Source organism: Lichenostomus cassidix, chromosome 1, assembly GCF_008360975.1.
Source record: "Lichenostomus cassidix isolate B80296 chromosome 1, HeHo_3.0, whole genome shotgun sequence".
NCBI lineage: Eukaryota > Metazoa > Chordata > Aves > Passeriformes > Meliphagidae > Lichenostomus > Lichenostomus cassidix.
The window spans coordinates 62,160,238-62,178,906 of NC_139479.1; the positions used below are offsets into that span (position 1 = coordinate 62,160,238).

The window sequence follows — 18,669 nt, forward strand, 5'->3', positions numbered from 1 at the left end:
TAAGCACAATCTGAATTTGGTTTTAAACCAGAAGTACTTCACTGCTTTATGCATACAGTGAAAGGAGTCAGTAGCCAACTTCATCCAGCTTCCTCAGAGATGTTAGAATTTGGGTATTTACAGCCTCAAGGAATAGCAAATAACAGTCAGTAGCATCAAAATGCACAACTTCAAACCCCACCCATCCTCCTGCAAATCACCAGCTGCACTTGCTCTCTGAGCCTCATTTGAGACTATGTGTCATTCTGAAGCAGGAAAGAGCCCTTGTGTGGGGGGTCTGAACAGCTCTCTGACACCTGGCCTTGCAGCAGTGCAGGCATCAGAACTGACTCACCTAAAATCTTTCTTGTTACTTCAGGTGATGCTGTCTAAAGTGGGGGGAAAAGATTAAGGCCTTTGGTGACAGCAGCAATCTGCATGTCATGCATGTTCATGTCACACATGAGCACTGAGCCTGGTTTCAGAATGCTTCGCAAAACGTTTGTGTTTTGATAAATTAGCCCTTCTGCCTTCTGCAGGGATACTACAAAGTAACTCCACCTAAGTTCACCTGCCTTTAACACAAGAAACTGAAGTCAGGAAGCTGTTAGTGCTGGTCCAAAAGTACAGGCTGTGCACTCAGCAAAGGAACAGATGGGATTAGCAATGAAGGCATATCAAGCAGCCAGCAACACCTCATGAGAATACAGAAGATCCTGAAGTGACAGAAGGCAAGAATACTCCTGGACAGTCCATCTTAACACAGCCAGTCAGGCTAACATAACCAGTCTCTTGACTCCCTGGAGCAATCATGGAATTTCTACAATTTTGAACTTTCAGAAGCTCCAGAAAACACAGAAACAATGTAATAATCTGAAGCAAAGTCTTGCTCTTGAGTAAAGGAGGCATATTCAGCCAATCAGGCATAGATTAAATTGTGTTAATGTAAAAAGTAAATCCACAAAAGGCAGTACTAACCTCAACAGGGATACTCTTCCCCCCACATCAACCAGACTGTGCTTTTCTGTTAGACACACAAGTCTCACAGTCTCTATGGAGACTCTAAGACACTGCTCACAGAATCACTAAGGCACAGGGAACTTTTCACATATCTTAACCTCTGGTGACTAACAACCCAATCATATGATGGGCCCATGAATTGAAAATTATTGAGTCCTGAAGTTAGAGCTGGCATCTGGAGAGCTCAATTTAAAAGAAGTACTGAAAATATAGTTCTGCTAGGCTGCAGAACTACAGACAACCTGGACAGCCTAGAAAAGATAGCTTGTCTTCGAATTGCTTGCAGAAGTGCTTCTCAGAGACTCACAAGCAGCCAGTAGCAGGAGGAGCTAGAACCAGGGGGTCAAAATATTGGATGGTCTAGATCAGCTGCAGAAAGTGTTAATAGTTTTGATGACCCTTTTCACTGCTGAATCCAGACTGAGCAAATAGAGTTAAAATATAAAAATTTATCTGAAAGTAAGGAGATGTGCTGCCCCTTCCAAAGACTGATGTAAGAGTAAATAAGAAGGAGAGCCAGAGAACTGTTTAGATTCTAATCACAAGTAATTAAATGTCAATGTGACAAAATTAAGTCAACATCAATCAATTTATTAGGCAAAACTAGAGTAGTACTCTTGATTTTGCTGAGGAAAAGTCCTGGTATTGAGAAATTCTTCAAAGACTTTAAACTGAGGGAAACTGTACTGAACAAGGGACCAGGAAAACTGACTTTGGAGATAATGTATGTTCATGACCACTGGAACTGAGGAACAGTGACAATGTACTTACTAAGCTAACTGCACAGTCATAAACTCTTCCATCTTTAGCATACTTACATCATCACCAGAGAAATACTGATCTATAATTTCAAATGCTAGTTTATAAATGTCTTCATTCTCATGCTGTTGCAAGGCTTCAATTTTCTCTAACCCTGAATAAAAGAAAATGAAGGTGAGTTTTGTATGATTAAACCAGAGTTATGGACTACTTTGAAAAAATATGAAAAGTGATTAAACATTACCACTGAAACACACTAGAAAAGATGTAGCTCAGTTTGAAAATATTATCTACACAGCAGCAATCTTTGTCACTAAGAGGAAAGAGAAGTAGTTTGTCACCTTTACGTGCCATGGAATATTCCATTTTATGAACAATAGAAAATGGAGTCTTCTCTTTGTTTGGATAAAACTATTTTTTAAAACTTCTGTCTACTACACAACTTTTGGTTTAGTCATTGTGCTTTCTATGTATCACATAGAAAAAAGAAGTGGCTACATTTGTATGTTACCTGTAAGTTTAAAACAACAAGGTGATGAAGCAGCTAAAACACTAGCCCCGTTTTCAAACTGGATGTGGAATAACACAAGGGAAAAGCTTCCAGGGCATTACATCCAGCTCTTCAGCATCTCTTTACTACAATACATTAATTAGCATATGTTACAACTTTGATTGTGATAAAAAGGGCCCTTGGCCTGCTTTGGTCTGTAATGAAATTATGATCCTAAAACTGCTTCCAAGGCAATGAACTAGAGCAAGAATTGTGTGTTTTATCACAGGACAAAGTATGTGTAATTATCAAATGAAAATAATTACGATTCTCATTGAAACCTAAAAAATACTAAGCTACAGAAAGCTCCTTCAACAATTGCCTCTACACAGCCATCTCCAAATAGAACTAAACAGAAAAAAGGGTAAATTCTCTCATTACAGAAGTCTACCTTGTTTACTCAAATAGCCCATGGTAAACAGCACTGCAGTAAACATCAACAGCAGCAAGGGGAAGGTAAATTAACATCCAGCAAATTAATTTTTTAAAAACTCAAATAAGCTCTTACCTCCACACTCTTCTATAATTTCAGCTATTGTGCTAGCCTCATCACCAGCCATTATCAGGATGTTTTTCAGGCCATCAAGTACCACCTGTACCACTTGAGAATCCTTTACTGAGAGTAGATTGCAGAATGGTGGGATTACATTTTGTTGTACAAGGTATTCAACCTAAATAATTAAAAACAAAAAAAAATGCTTTCAACATTGTGCTTCTTACACAAATGTCTGTATGTGCAACATTTCAGTGACAACGGGAAATCCCATTACACATACCTGATCTTTTCTCCCACTTATCGTCAAATTGCTAATTGCCCAAGCAGCTTCCTTTTGTGTTCCAAAGTCCCCCTAAAAAATAAAATTAATAGCTCATTAAAATCAGCGTGGAAACATCTGTCAAACTTATTAAAAATCACAAACTCGTCATGTCAGATTTATAAAAAGAGGATGACAACTTGTATAGCTGATAGCTTGACTGACCTTAGCCAGCTGGTGTATGATCATGGGGATTAACCCAGCATCTATTACAGCCTGAACTTGTTGCTGGTTTCCTGCTGTGATATTGGAAAGGAACCAAACTGCTTCCTACAATGGGACAAAGCAAAAAAGCAGAACACTTTTAAAAACTAGTCAGCAGAAGAAAAAATGAATTCAACCAAACCTAACTACCTCAAAACCTAAAATCACACCATGACCAATCACTAAGCAGGCCTCCTCCTCAGTGGCACTTCCAGCACACGAACTTTTATTGCTTAGTGCAGGACAACAGGGAATCAATGTAAAATTAATATGATTGATTCATGGGGCCAGATTCTTACATAAGGAGCTTCTCTGTACGTCAGGAACAACACTGATATAAATCTTATATCCACTTTGCACTGCTGGAGTCAGACAAGCTTTAAACTTTCAATCAGTTTTGCAAGAAAAATAGGAAAACTGGTAAAGCATCACAAAAAAAGGACTTAGCCTGTAATCCCACTACTGACAGCTCAGTAGCAGCTCTCTGTTAAGATAAAAGGAAGACTTCACCTCCCATTTTCTTCCTGAAACATGAAGTGGTGCCCACAAAGGTCGTTCAAGTATCACACAGGACACTCTGTCCTGTGACTCTGCTCAGCAGTTACTCCTTCAGGAGCTTCATCCACATAGCTACCAATTATCGCATGGCAGTTACAAATTCCCAGTTACAGAGGGGGATACTTGTCATGGCAATCCAGAACATCTTTAAAATGCTCCAATCTTAAGTAAAAGACAGACATGGCAAGTAGGCAATTATGAAGCACTGCAGGAAAAAAAACATAATGGGTTCCCAGTTGTCTAGGATGTGTATCTTGCTTTTATTTCTATTGGCCTCTTACAATATAGAGTTGAAACAAAACTCAAAGCATTTCTAAACTTCTCTATTACAAAAATAATTCCTTGGCATTCAAAAGAGCTCTTTGTCATTCTTTTGTGAGAGCTAAATGGACAGGCAAAAATAAATCACATCAGTTTGACTGTCAAAGATAACTTCTTCAGAGATCTTCACAGCTGACAGGGCCTCAAAAAACAGAGATTCCTCACAATTAGCTTTCTCCTCAATGATACACTAAATGGAGGAATCACATAATCTAAACAAAAAACCTTCTCCTCAGCCAGACCATCTTTGCAATGGAAGATGGCATAATGAATCTAAAAAGCAATAAACATGAAATACAGCTCTGGAAAAGGAGGCACTGATCACTTTCATCAAACTCTCCCTATTCCACCCAATCCTTGCAGCAGTGAAGTTATTTCTGCCAAAAGTAAGGAGACGAAATGCAGAGACATTATTCAGGAAAGGACAGTGGTACACCCTCCTCCCTTGAAGGTGAAGATGAACAAGACAACAAACTTCACTATGAAAATGTGGAGTGGGAAAACTGGCTCAGTCTTATGCAACTCACTGGACTCAGCCAAAATTATGAAAAACTGTAACTGAAGTTAGCCAGTTACTCACTTTGCAAATGAAAATAAAAACTATCACACTCCAAAGCAAAACTCATCAGTCCTCCAAGAAAGCATGAAGCATCAACACCAATGCATGGATACTCACTATGGCTGTTTGGTTTCAGTCCTAATTAAGCACCAGCCTCAAAGGCCGCATCTTTATACAAAACTGCTCACTTGCCGGAAATATCAGCTGTAGAAAATTCTTCTGTAATATTCCACAGGCTACTGTTTCATTTCTTAAAAAAAAAAATACTAAGCTAGGGAGAAGCAAATCATACCTTGTTTATCTTCTCTTTTGGATGCGTCAGGAGATGTGGGAAATAAGACAAAACATCACAATTGAGAACAACTTGTGTCTGCTCATCAGTACCAGTTACTATGTTGCCTACTGCTCTCAGTGCTGCTGTCTGAATATCCAAAGTGGGAAGGAAAAAAAATTGCATGTTAAAGACATTGCTGTTACTTATGCTATAACAAAGATAATTTTAAGATGTCTCTTTATAAAAACACTGCAAAATACAATATAGCACTTCATCCTCTAAGCTACATCAGAAAAATGGGTACTGTTTCATCAAAGACACAGTACATCATGGAATAAATGCACTGCAGCTCAAATAAAAAAATGCAAAGATTAGAAATTAAAAGAGTATTAAAACATGAGAAGATTAACTCATCAGGTACCTGATCTGTCACAATTCCAAAAACAGCTTCTAGGCTCTGACTATGCCTGCTGAGGTTGCTCACTTCTCCTCTGAGGTCCCCAATAGGGCATTCAAAACCTCTCAACTACTTACTGAGTCTCAGGTGACTTTCAGAAAGGGACTTTACATCTTTATGTATTGGTCAGTAAATGCTTTATAAATTACAGGACACTGGAGAGACTTCTTTCATCAAGTGAACTAGTCTGACAAATTTCAAGACAGCCAAATCTCATCCACAGTACAAACTAAAACATGTCAAATGCAGATACACAAAAGAGCTCTGTATTACAGCAGATGGTTTATAAAAAACCAAGTACACATTAACTACCTTTTAGTTTCCCATTGTCTTTGACATTAATCAAGAAAGTTCACAGCTAATTACAAATTTACTTTACTAAAAGGACTCAGCATTTGCAAATATTTCAACTCTCTAAAGGTCCCAAAATACTGATTTCCATGAGCTATTCTTATAGAATATGCACAACCATGTATGGAGCAACAGAAAGAGTGCTTATTACTTGAATTCTGGAAAACATAAAAGCTGTTGTCATTAAACATTTTAGCACTAAGAAAGGAATGCACCCCAGGTAATCAAACAATGGAAGTTAATGTTTAACCTGTCACTTTAATTAAAACTGTGTTAGTACTGTTTTGCTTGAGTTTTCTTTCTCTTTCATATCTTTTCCCCAGTGTAGGTAACATTTTTTCTTCGGTTTCATCTGCACAAAATGTAGCTACAAATGTTCATCTCACTAACTCCATTAATAAATACTCTAAGGCACATTTTTTTAGCAAACAGCATACGAAGTACTATTCAAATGCAACTGAATCAGACTTACTTGAACTTTAACCTCCTGATGACTCAGAAGGGGAACTAGAAAAGGTACAACTCCCGAATCAATCACCATTTGTATCTGCTCATTTCCACCATCTGTTAAGTAGGACAAAGCCCAAACAGTGTCCACAAGAATCTACAAATTGGAGAGAACATGGTACACCATTGAACACAAAGATCTGTATAACGAAGGCTTAATTTAGTGAACAACATTCCACTTATCTGGGGGTGAAAAGGGGAAAAACATGCAATGTAGTTATTGGAAGAACTTAAACATGATTATGATGAGACCTAATCAGTAAAATGTTAGATTATTATGTAAAACTATGAAAACCAGGGCCATTTGTTCCAACAGAGTAAATTCTATATGTCCTCTCAAATTACTTTTTAATTAAATACCACATTTTGGTGCACAAAGTGACAGCACACATCATCTCACAAAGGTAAACTGTTGGGCTTGATTTGCATTCCCAATATAGACAACCAGCTCAGGTTAAGTAGTTGTGCTAGCAACTTTCTGAAGAAAATACCAACACAGCATCCTTAGCACTACTGTAATTTGTTAGCTGTGCTATCTTATGATAATGGAATACATGAATTCCCTTAGTCTCTAATCCACCTGACACCTTAGCATTTCTGATCCACAGCACAGTTCTCAAGTGATACTGCAAACCATTCTGGATGTATGCCTTTTTCTGCCTTCATATTAACAATAAAAAACATAGCAAAGGAAAGGAGTTCTTATACCAACTAAAGGACTAGCAACTATTGTAATGTGGCAACTGTTTAAGTGTTCAAACAAAGCAAAACCCACAGAGAAATGCCTATCATGCAGGGCCATCTGAGAATCTTAAAGAAAAAAAAAATACTAACTCACTGATGACTTCATAAGGATGATTAGAAAGCCCTCAAAAAAGACAGGTACAAAAGCTAGTCATTGAAACATAGTACCTGAAGCAGAAACAAAGCCAGCAGAAAGATGGATAACACACAGAGATGATGTTAGGAACTGCAGGAAAAGAAACCTGGACCCCACTAAGGACATGATCTGTTGAGGTACCAAGATCTAGTCTGTTTTAAAACAGATACCCATTTAAGATTTCCAGCTATGAAAACAGCTGACTACTGCAGTACTAGAACATAGCAAGGACTTCAGAGTCCTGACCCACAGGCTGCTTCCACCCAGCTCTGGACACCAGCTAGCACAGCCCAAAGGCCTTCCTGCCACAGCCTGCTGCTGCCCTCAGCTCCTATGCCGCAGAGCACAGCGGAACATGCTGCAGTGGAGCCACTATGGCAGCAGAAGCAGTGAGAGAGGGTGCCTCACCAGTTTGCTGCCCCACAGCCCTGTTGGTGACAAGAGCAGCAGCTGCCAGAAGCACTCACAGCACTGTGGGCTGACCTACCTGCATCACTGACTCATCTCCAAAGATAGGTTTGCTGCTCCAGTACAGAGAGGCTGGGACCAGACTGGTACCTCCAAACTAGCACCTGACTCTCAGGATCAAAATGACAGACACCCTGATTGAGATCAGTCAAAACCTGGCATCACAGTCTTATACCTACATCAATAAGCTTGCATACAATCATTGCTTGCAAAAGCTCTAAAACTTGGCAGGGAAAAAGAGCCTACAGGTTAGAAGTATATTTGGTTTTGCTAGGAATTCCATTCAGCCTTGTCTAAATTACGCATTGAGAAGTCACCATGTGCTGTCTCCCACTCACCATACACTGGGAAAACCCTGGCAAAATCCCAGATTAAACTGTACAAATATTTTGTGGAGCCAAGCCCACTTCACCATTAAAAAAGCAGCAGAGACGCCACTAGTACACTACCAAAGTAACAAATGACAGTCCCACTGACCTTATGCTTTATCTTATCCCCAAACCCAACTCAAGGGTTCAGTTCCTTCTTCCCTAAACTAAAGGATCATTATAGGGATTACAAAGTCCTGACAGGAGAAGGAGGAGAAAAGCAGCTCAATATTCCTTCGTTGCACAGATCTTTGTTCTGAAGTCCCAATAGATAAGGCTTCATGAGGTAAGCCCACTCCTTAGGACATTACTTGGAAAAATACAAGTAAATCCATAAATCAGGAATGTGAGAAGTACCGAAAGTTTAGTATTAAAACCTGAAGGTTGCCAAAGGTGCCACAAAACAATAGTTTATTGCTGTTGATTTAAATGTATTTTCACATGTGATTTCTTTAGTGAAACAGGTTGCAAAGTCAGGCACCCAACAGGTTACAAAAGTCAGATTTGCCCTTATGATCACAACATTTGACAGGACTGATATATAGAATTACATGTAAATTTTTTTTACACATACATTACATATCACCTACGCAAAATTATAAACTGGGGCAGAATTAAAGTGCAGCAGAGGTAAAGCTGGCACTTTAACTTTTTAGTGCTCAATTCCACAAGACAGGATTTTTAAAAGGTATTTCAAATGCACAGGATAAAAAATGCCATTTTTTACAAAAGGTATTTCAGAAGTGGTATTTGTACTTTCTTTTCTGTGCTCTGAATGACTACAATTACATTAGTCTCCATATTTAATTGTGCATTTATGAACTTAATTATACATAAATTAGCACACAAACACAAGTTTATTACTTTAACACAATCCTGCAGTATTATCTTTCTAGAGAAAACAATCTAAATATCTAAAACTTTGGAAATTACTTACGTTTATATCTGTATGGTAAATGAGAACACACAATGCTGGCAAAATCTGAAAAGAAGTCCATCAGTCATTACAGTAGAACAAAACTGGCAGTAAAATTACGAATCCAAGTGCTGCAATCACAAAGCTTAGCTTGAGTCTGCTTTAGTACACTGTAATCACACATTTTCCAGCAGCTGGTTATTCCCTCAAAGTATGTATTAAAATACGTGTATTATATCTAAAATTTGTAAAAATATGAGACAGTACTGTATTACAGACACAGAGTGTAGACTCTATTTTGAGGGAAAACAAGCAAGTAACAGAGATAAGACACCCCCCTGCTATTTTTAAAGCTTTGTTATCACACACAATAAAAATTATTAGCCTAATACCAATATATAAACCTCCTAAAGTTTTATTTTTTTATAATCGCATATGGAGGAAATAAAAAACTGCTTAAAACAGAGTTTTTAATTTCGTAAAGCATTACTTGTAAGTTTCCCTGTTTCTCTGCTTCACTTAAAAAAGTTCAATAAAGTTTAGTTATTAACATACTTTATCATACCATAGCCATCACTATCATACTTTAGATGGCTTTGAAAACTCTATCTACACTTTTGAATTTATCTTAAAATCAAGAACTTTACTTGCAACTTCAGCTCTAGTCAAATAGCTCCATTTCACTAACTGTGCCTACACTATCAACTGAGCATTTGCTCTGTTCACCAGTTTAAAAGGATTTTCAGGGTTTCTGCTCAGGTTGGACTTGGCATTGACTGCGTGTTCACACCAAGTCAAAACACAAACCACACTACATGTGATAGTTTACTTACACTTCCTCTTGCTGAAAATAATTACATATGAACTCTTCTACATACAGAATCACATTTGTAGCCTTTTTTGTTTAGTGAAAACATGTAATTCTGAGCATTTTAATGCTTTTTAGTGTGTTAATTTTTTGTTGTATCCATTATAATGTATAGCTCATCACTTCAGTCTTATTCCCAGATGTTACAAATACCTGTATTACAGCCATAGCAAGAACCACCAAACTGGTCAAATTATTTCATCTAACAACTGGTAAGTGGCACAAGACATGTGCAGTGACAAAAAACATGCAAAAATTCATAGTATGACAATGTAAAACATTTGGCCTCTAGCCCAGAGTATAACACATTCTGTCTCATAATTCTTTATTTACCTCCTGAACTGTCTCCATAGGCGGTGGGGGGTCCTTATTCCTGCAGAGATTTACAATGACCCATGTGACGTTCCGAAGGAAGGTGATGGGAATGGAGGGATTGATGAAGGACAGAAGAGGTTTGACAACTCCCAGTGATATGACATAATCTCTACACTGAGGACCATCACCTACAGAAATGAAAATTGTTGCAAAAGAAATTACATTAAAAATGGAAAATCTTGAAATGTATGCAATGACATGCTGGGATACTGAAATTCTATGTTTCCTCACCAACAGTCTACTACTAAAAGGTCATATTTAATTAAATATACATACGTACAGTTATGTATGTATGTATGTTTTAGGAAACACAAAATTTATTCTGTTAATATTTTGCACAGCAAGTGATACAATTATTTAGAAAAAAACAGGAGGTACATACATAATTCTGGCCACATTATATATTTTTAAAAAATTATATCAAGACACAGAATTCAGAGGAAACATAGTCTCTTATGATAATGTCAATGTTCAAAAAGTCAAGTTCTAAAATGAAATGCTCCCTGAATTCAAATCATTAAAACAATAAGTTACCTATAATATTTCCGAGAGCCCAGACAGCTTGCTCACAAACATTCTGGTGTGGTGAATGAAGTAGTCTCAGGAAGAGGGGTACTGCATCTGCAGAATGCAAAGATTGGATTTATTTAATATTGGATCTTGGTACATGAGCAGCATTTTCACTGATTTATACAAAATATGTTCTCCACCATGCCTCACACATGTTTCTACTATGAAGAGTACACAAAACCTCAGATAAACATTTCTGTATATATCTAGAGAAGGAAAAAATAGACTTGAGAACAGAATTATTAAACAACAATGCCCCCCGCATTTAAACATTTCCCTGTATTTCTCAAAGTGACAGGCAGACCCTCAAGCACGTAGGTGTGAGGTTTCATGTCCTGGTAATTCAGATTTCCCAGTTATCTAAGATCACAACACATACCAGGCACAATGACATGCCTACTTGAGCAAACGCACTTCACATCTTTAAGAAAATAGCTTCCTCCCAAGAGATGGCTATAGTTAGTTTCTACATGCAGTGAAGATTTACATCCATCTGCCAGTCCCAAGACACGTTTTAATTTGCTCTTATGTAATGCCAGCAACACACCAAATTAAGGAAGCTGTACTGATTTTAGATATGATTCTCTGTGAATTAAATGTATTAAATAAAGCTAAGAAACCATCCCACTACTATGCCCATGCACTGTTTTCCTTCAGACAAGCCCATACTGTTTGAAAAACAGCATTTCTCGCAGTAATTTTTTATGTCTATATATGATCATACTCATCCTATAGTCTGAATAAACTAGATCAATTTATGTACTGTTAAGAGTATTTTATCTTGCAGAAATAGCTTCAGAAATTTTTTAAAATTGCAACACAATTTGTGAGCAACTGTGAATCAATATTGTGTTGGTAATGTAACATGACAATAAGCCAAAAAACTCTGATGTATTTTCCAAAAAAATACAGAGCGGTGAATAAAGACAACCTAAAATTCCTTCCCCACCCCAGATGAGTGATTCAGCCATTGCCTATAACTGACAACCTAGCAGGGACAGCAACAGACTGTTGCTTAAGAACATTCACTCTTGTAACAATCATCCCACTTCCATTAGCTCAAGTGGAATATTTTAGCTTCCTTCTCCACAATTACTGAGATTACAATTCAGCCATACATGCATTCGACCTATTTCAGAGAAGAGGGTCAACTATGCAGTTTATATTAGATTGCAATCCTGGTATGCTTTCAAAACCAGGAATGAAGTTATTTCCACTCAGGCAGGAGGACAACCTGAGAGAGCACAAGTTGAGGTTATCTGACCTACCACTCTCAAAAAATTAATTACTTCTGCTCCAAACTGGCTCCTGCCAAGAGCTGTTCTGTGTATATAGTACTTCTCCTCTTGTGCTGGGCCTTCCAAGTACCATCTGTCCCTCTTGATTGCAGGAGGCTGCCTTCTTTTGTATTAAGGCTACACCAGCCTCTTCTGGAGCTGCAAGGGTCTATTGCTTTGTTTCCTCAAGCCATTCCTTATCTAAAGGGAGAAGAGCTGGGAGGTTGTTTACCCTTAGTCATCTCCCAGTCAAAGCAGCAAGACTCTGAGACTAAACTCCATCCATTTTCTCACGAGTAAAATGCTTTTTGATTCTCTGTAGTCATTTTAGTACATTTTCTTCTTTTCAAGTGTTAACTAAACAGATTTTGGGAGACACATGTCCCAGCTTGAACTTCTAGTAATTGGTCAGGTAACAATGCTTTTAGTTGTGTTGTACATACTTTTGTTCTGCTTTTAATTTTCACTTTGAGATTTTTTTTCCCAGATTTTTCCTGCAAAGCTAATACTATAAACATCCTTTCTGTTAGATTCATTCAAACAGGATAACACTGTGGGACACAAAAAAAGAAAGAAAACAATGACTAACCAATGAACAAGTGGAGAAGGAAGAAAAAACTTGGGAGTAGGTTTTCAAATGTACTTAGACACCAGAAAAGCAAACTAAAAACAGAGGGGCCCAAATCACATCAGGAATTTTTGAAACCAATTTAAGATACTGATTTTTTTTTAAGCCTTTGGATTTTTATCCAAAGCTCATTCTGATAAGCACTGTTATTATATTGCTCCAATATCTTAACTATACAGAATCTAATTATTAAGGAGTTATTTTATCAGCCACGAAAACAAGCAAACCAGCATTTTGATTTGAAAGGCAGCTCCATACACTTGGGGAAAAAAAAAAATCAAATAACTAAGTCACCATTTTCCCATATGAAAATGAGAAAGTCAAGACACTTTATATGTTTGCTTATCTATAATCTACCATTTAATGACAATGTATTGTATTTAGCATAAAGGTGATTCTTTTAAGATAAGTATGCTGATCCATAAAAGCTATATATATAATCCTGAAAAATTTGATTAATTTATCTTCAATTAACTTTAGAGTTTCTTTCCTTTCTCATTGTCTGGTTAAACAAGAAATCAAAGCACACAACAAATGTGTGTACAGGAGATACTGATCATACAGACAAGTAAAGGATAGTAATTTTCTTAATGTATTTAAATGTGCAACCTTACATAACTGTATATATTGAACAACTTTAGTAAGATTTATGAACATACCTTTGAAGTAGAGTGAATTAATTCCTAACTTAGGTGTTAGCCACAGAGCAATTAATGGTACATTATTTCAGAAATCAAACCAGGAATGATAAAGGACTAAATTTTTTGTCATACTTATTGTATCATCTACCTTCTCATTCTCTACCTTCTTTATGGGAAAATCCTGTCTGGGATTGTTAACATTAATTGTCAATGACAAGCAGATTAATGTTTAAGAGCAAATGTAGAAATCTTTGCTATATATTTAGGACAAACATATATTTATTACTTTAATGGTATTGATATGGTATTGATAAGAAATGGCATCTGTTATCCAAATACTTGCTTTTCCCCACAACATCCAACCCCCAAAAAACCCAAAATAGTAATACTTACTCGACTGTACAACTGCTTGAGTCTGTGCAGAAGTGCCTGATGCTATGTTAGTCAATGCCCATGCAGCTTCAAATTGTAATGAAGGACTGTAGTGAAATAATTTTATATTAGTAAGTTGAAACATGATCTGAAGACTATTTGATGGTTCATTTCAGTATTACCAGCTGTATCCATCTGAAATACTCTACATTTAGGCAGTACCAGTGGGCTAAAATTTAAAAAATGCCAACATCTAAGCCTGGACATTTCAGGAGAAAAGCTACAAGAAAAACAGATCTTGCATTCTATGACCTTTTGTAAACCAACCATCATTGAATTAAGATTAGTAACAAAAAAAAAATTCCAAGGAACCGATCAAACTTGATTCTTCTAACATTACATTCAAGTAATCAAGTGCAAGCTGGTATACTTGGATACAGATGGTTTTTTGCTCCATCACGGACAGGGGAAAGATCTAGAATAAGTACGAAAAGACAGCATCACACCTGACTTATTAAAGACAGATACAATTAGTTACAAACGTCATGAAAGCTGGGAGAACAAATCTTCTGAGATGTCTGTCAACTGTTGTCTATGCCAACAGCAGTTTAGTAAAACAGTTTGCATGAAAGCTGTTGTTCAAGTAAATACTAAGGGGTAAAGAGTTGTAGAAGTTATAAAAGAGCTTACAGCCCATGGTCATTTGCACAACAGTGTCTGGATTTAGGAAGAACAGAGAATATTTACTGTTAGGTGACTGTTTTTCACTTCCATGGTTTTTGTGTCCTTATCAATCATGTTTTATATATAGGCAAAGTACCTGCTTTTTTAAATTTTTTTTTTGGTGTATTAATTTCCAAAGCATTTTAAGGTTTTATTGTGGAAGGGACTGCAGAAGATTTAAACAGGAGGTAAAAACAAATTGTACCTGTCAGCAGCTACCTATAAACCTCTAAATTTTAGGATCAAATGCATTAAAATTCTAGTTTTAGTTTGGTCCCTTGTTTCTTTCTCTTGTGATAAGCTATCAAGTATAACATGAACAACATCTTTAATGATTTGTTATACAAAGGTCTTTGCAGAGTTTAACTCTACTGATATTGAAATCACAATTAAAAGGACTGCTTAAGAAAATGTTGAGTTCAATTTTGAAACACTTATCAAACATTTACAAAGGTAAATCATACAAAAACTAGCAGAAAATTCAAATTAAAAGAATTTTCAAAGCACCGAACCATCTACTTCTAGAGCAGACAAGCATTCATGACCCATTTTAAAATGTTTTCCTGATTTGAATGTTATTGTCAGCTGCTTTCTAAGCAATTGCTTTATTAAACAAGCTAGGAAAAAAACCTACTCACATTTCCTATTTTTGCAGCCATCAAAATATACCAAAAATACCAAACCATATTTTTCAAGTTTCCAGCTCTCATAGATGCAGAAATAACACTGAATATGAAAATATTATAAATACCTTTATGTCTGCCTCAGATCAAAGACAGGCTAAAATATTTACCTTAATTGTGTTAATCCCCATCAATCTGAATCAGGGGCTCAAACTTTGTAGAATACAGCATGTTTTGTTTCTTACAAGTCTAATTTTTGCAACTACATGCTCAATGCTCTCTATCTTCTTTTACTGAAGCTCTTGTTTTCCAGTAAAGACTCAAAACAGAAAGCATGCTCACTGTGTTGTACCATCACATAACAGCAGAGAGCCAGAAGGAAACACACCTTGCAGCAGGAAGGAAAGAAACTAGAACTTAACTAATAATCTTAATGAAAAAGACAAATGTATTCTAGAAAAGACTCCTGTTCACAACCAGGCCTGTTCTCTGCCTTCACACAAATATACAAACAAGTCTGTGTCAGGTTTCTTAGAAACACCTGGTAAAAGGCTGAAATATTCACAACCAATGAGAAATGTAGTAAGGTTTTCTCCATTAGCTGGATATGCTCAAACAAGCTCTAAAATATTAAATGACATTTCAGCGGTAGAATAAATACTCCTGGACAATTTGTGATTTATCATCATGGATGTGATCTACTATGTCAGATTATATGGTGCTGGAACCCTCTCTTTCATTTCAAACAATGACATTTTTTTTAACACAAATTTTCAATAAAGGTGTGAACATTTTCAAAAGAATACTTACTTATCATCCCTTTCTAGGCATTTTACCAGAATTGGTAAAATTCCGGATTTTATTAAGTCATCAATAGGTGGATTTCTGTCACTGGATAGGAGTTTTCTGTGAAATTAAAAGTAAAAGTAAGAAACTTTCATAATGAAAAATGTGTATAAAACATGTTTCTGTATCTTTATTCTTATCTTTATTCTGTATCTTTATTTTTACCTTGCAGCTTGGACAGCACTCAGTTGGATTACTGGGTTGTCACTTGTGGCATTCTGAAAAAATAATACAGAAACCCAGTAAAAATTAAAAATGCACAGAACACACCCTTCTAGTTAAAAAAAAAAAAGTTAAATGTAACATACCTGCAGTATAGCTTCTAGTGTTACATTTTGCTTGAAAAGAAAAAAGAATGTTTTAGTAATTTTGTGATAAATTATTTCTTTCTTTAACATTTAATACAAGCAAACTTATTTTAACAGTGTATCAGTTCATAAATTTGCTTTCAAATAACTGCAAGACAACAGTATACATTGTTGAGAGACATCACCAAAGTTTTAAAAATAATTCCAGAATCAGGGAACTTACTGCTTTGAAGTCAGCATCAACATCAGAATCTTCTAAGCTTTCCTCTTGAGGAACATTTCTTTTTTTCAAAAGGTGTTCATCTCTTTTGTTCTGTAAAGGAATGACAAAAAATAAAGCCACTTTTAATGCTTATTAATACAGGGTGGTGATACACAATGGACCCTTTAAACACATAATTATAGGTAAGATTGCCTTTTTTTAAAGGCATTTGTAACTGCAAATAGAATTTGCAGTATTTCAGCTGTAACAATCTGGCAGCTTGCGAATCAGACAGATCTACGGCAATCCATGACATTTGAATTAATTAAAACTTACAGTTTGGGGATCGGTTTTCTAACAGACATTTACAATACTCATAGCTCTGCATGACATTAACATTTAGCCACACATAACAGAAATTCTTTTTCAGTGTAAGATTATTTTTCAGTTAAACCTGTTTTGATGCTCCCTGATCACATCTATTTGCATCTTGTGTGTCAAGCAGCATGCTCCATGCACACTGGCACTTGCAGTATTTTCCAACCATGCTGTTAGCCTAATTTCTGACTTAAAACACCCTCCCATCTTAGTTCCTTTAAGGAATTACAGAAGAATAAAATTACCTTTTCAGTGGTAAAGTACCCATTTAGCATTTCATCTTAACATTTTTAATTTAACAAATTTGAAGACATAAAACCGTAATTTAAAAAGAAAGAAAACAAATCATCAGTTGCTTACACCTTTTTTTTACAAATTTAAAATGTATTCAAAGTATTATACCAAAACTATGAAACAGTCTCTTCTGAATTTTAGATTTGATATTTTGCTCAGTATCTAGAGGTACAAAGACAGAGGGGGCAATGGAAGATGATAGTACAGTATGTATATCCGAACACTTTTTTATGTTTGGTTTTGTTTTTTTAATAAGCACATTAAGATTTCATTCTTTAATGAAGCAAAATTCTGAAAAAGAGTAAGAGCCAGCTCTAACACCTAGAAGAAATCTATTACACTTACAAGGAAAGGCAGGCTTTTCAGTCTCCAATTATCTGATAACCACAATACTCACTGAAGAGACTTTATTATACCACACTTTGTTTGTAACACATAAAAAAGCCTCTAAACAGAATGGTGTGTTGAAGGGTCCCAAATATTTTATTCTATGTTAAAAAATCCAGCAATCCCAGGTCCAAAATTTCTGGGACTTGCTTACCTTTAAGACATCTTAAAAAGAATTTAAAACAAGTTTGAAATCCTCCCAAGCAATTTTTTTTTCAGGTAAGACAATGCTAAAACAACAAACACCAGAACAACCCTCTAACGCAGAAGAGAACACCCTACAGACTTAGAATAGTTTAATTTTTGTCAAGTCTTAAGTAAAGAAACTAGATCCTCAAAGAGTGCACAAGACCACCTAGACTGGCTGTGGCAGCTTCTCCAGAGCTGTGCAGTAACAGCTGCATACATGGATCACATCCATGCAGACAAGCACCACAGGCATTTTGCTGGCAAGTGGTTCTGGAGAGAAGGAAGATGGAAATGATCAGGCAGTTAAATGCCGAGAAAGTAGTGTTATGCAGACAAACTACATCAGCAGGAACACATTAACAGATGGATTCACCATGAAGACCTATAATGTATTTACCTGATTTTCCCTTACCAGACACTGAGCTGAACAAGAGGCTGGTTCCCTCCCATTCCAGTAAGCCTTCTATACCTGCAAACACATCTAATTCCTTTGGCAACATGAGCATATGTAAGAGAATGCCTCCTACTGTTCATGTTAACCAAAGTAAGTATGAATAACAGTCCCCATTCTAAGGCCTAGACATTACACACCCCATTAAGAGAGAGAGAGAGGGAGGAACTTCCCAGGACATAACTGAAGATTAACACTACAATTTCTGTGAGTGCAGGCAATGTCTTCAGACTGTCAGTCATACAAGTGCAATGAGCTCCAGAAAAAATTACTTCCCCAAGGAAAGAAAGAAGGATCAAAAATGTTCCTGTAGCTACTCACTGTTTGTGAGTGGTTGGGTTGAAAAACAATTGTCAAGAACCAATATAGAGAAGCTTCCACTGAGGCAGCAGCCTGAGGCAGAGAGGCTAGTACTTACTGAGAAGTACTAAAAGTTTCTGTTCTAATTAGCATTTCTTATAAAGTCGAAGTGTTCATGGAACCTTCCAGTCCTAAACAGTGTCTCTAAGGCTATTTGAAACAGCTCTGTTCATCTGAAAAAAATGTCCAAT

The 18,669-nt window shown here is 36.5% G+C and overlaps 1 protein-coding gene across 1 annotated transcript in view; it reads right to left on the reverse strand.

The window, feature by feature from the left end:
* KPNA3 (karyopherin subunit alpha 3) overlaps positions 1-18,669 on the reverse strand; it is a 48,034-nt gene that overhangs the window by 3,055 nt on the left and 26,310 nt on the right. The window contains exons 3-16 of the mRNA XM_085060111.1: positions 16,441-16,530; positions 16,218-16,247; positions 16,075-16,127; positions 15,874-15,969; positions 13,739-13,824; positions 10,764-10,850; positions 10,188-10,357; positions 9,008-9,052; positions 6,320-6,451; positions 5,058-5,186; positions 3,289-3,393; positions 3,085-3,156; positions 2,817-2,979; positions 1,818-1,912 (exon numbers count right to left, since the gene is read on the reverse strand). Coding sequence (XP_084916237.1) covers positions 1,818-1,912; positions 2,817-2,979; positions 3,085-3,156; positions 3,289-3,393; positions 5,058-5,186; positions 6,320-6,451; positions 9,008-9,052; positions 10,188-10,357; positions 10,764-10,850; positions 13,739-13,824; positions 15,874-15,969; positions 16,075-16,127; positions 16,218-16,247; positions 16,441-16,530 — 1,353 coding nt within the window. The remainder of the gene's footprint in view (positions 1-1,817; positions 1,913-2,816; positions 2,980-3,084; positions 3,157-3,288; positions 3,394-5,057; positions 5,187-6,319; positions 6,452-9,007; positions 9,053-10,187; positions 10,358-10,763; positions 10,851-13,738; positions 13,825-15,873; positions 15,970-16,074; positions 16,128-16,217; positions 16,248-16,440; positions 16,531-18,669) is intronic.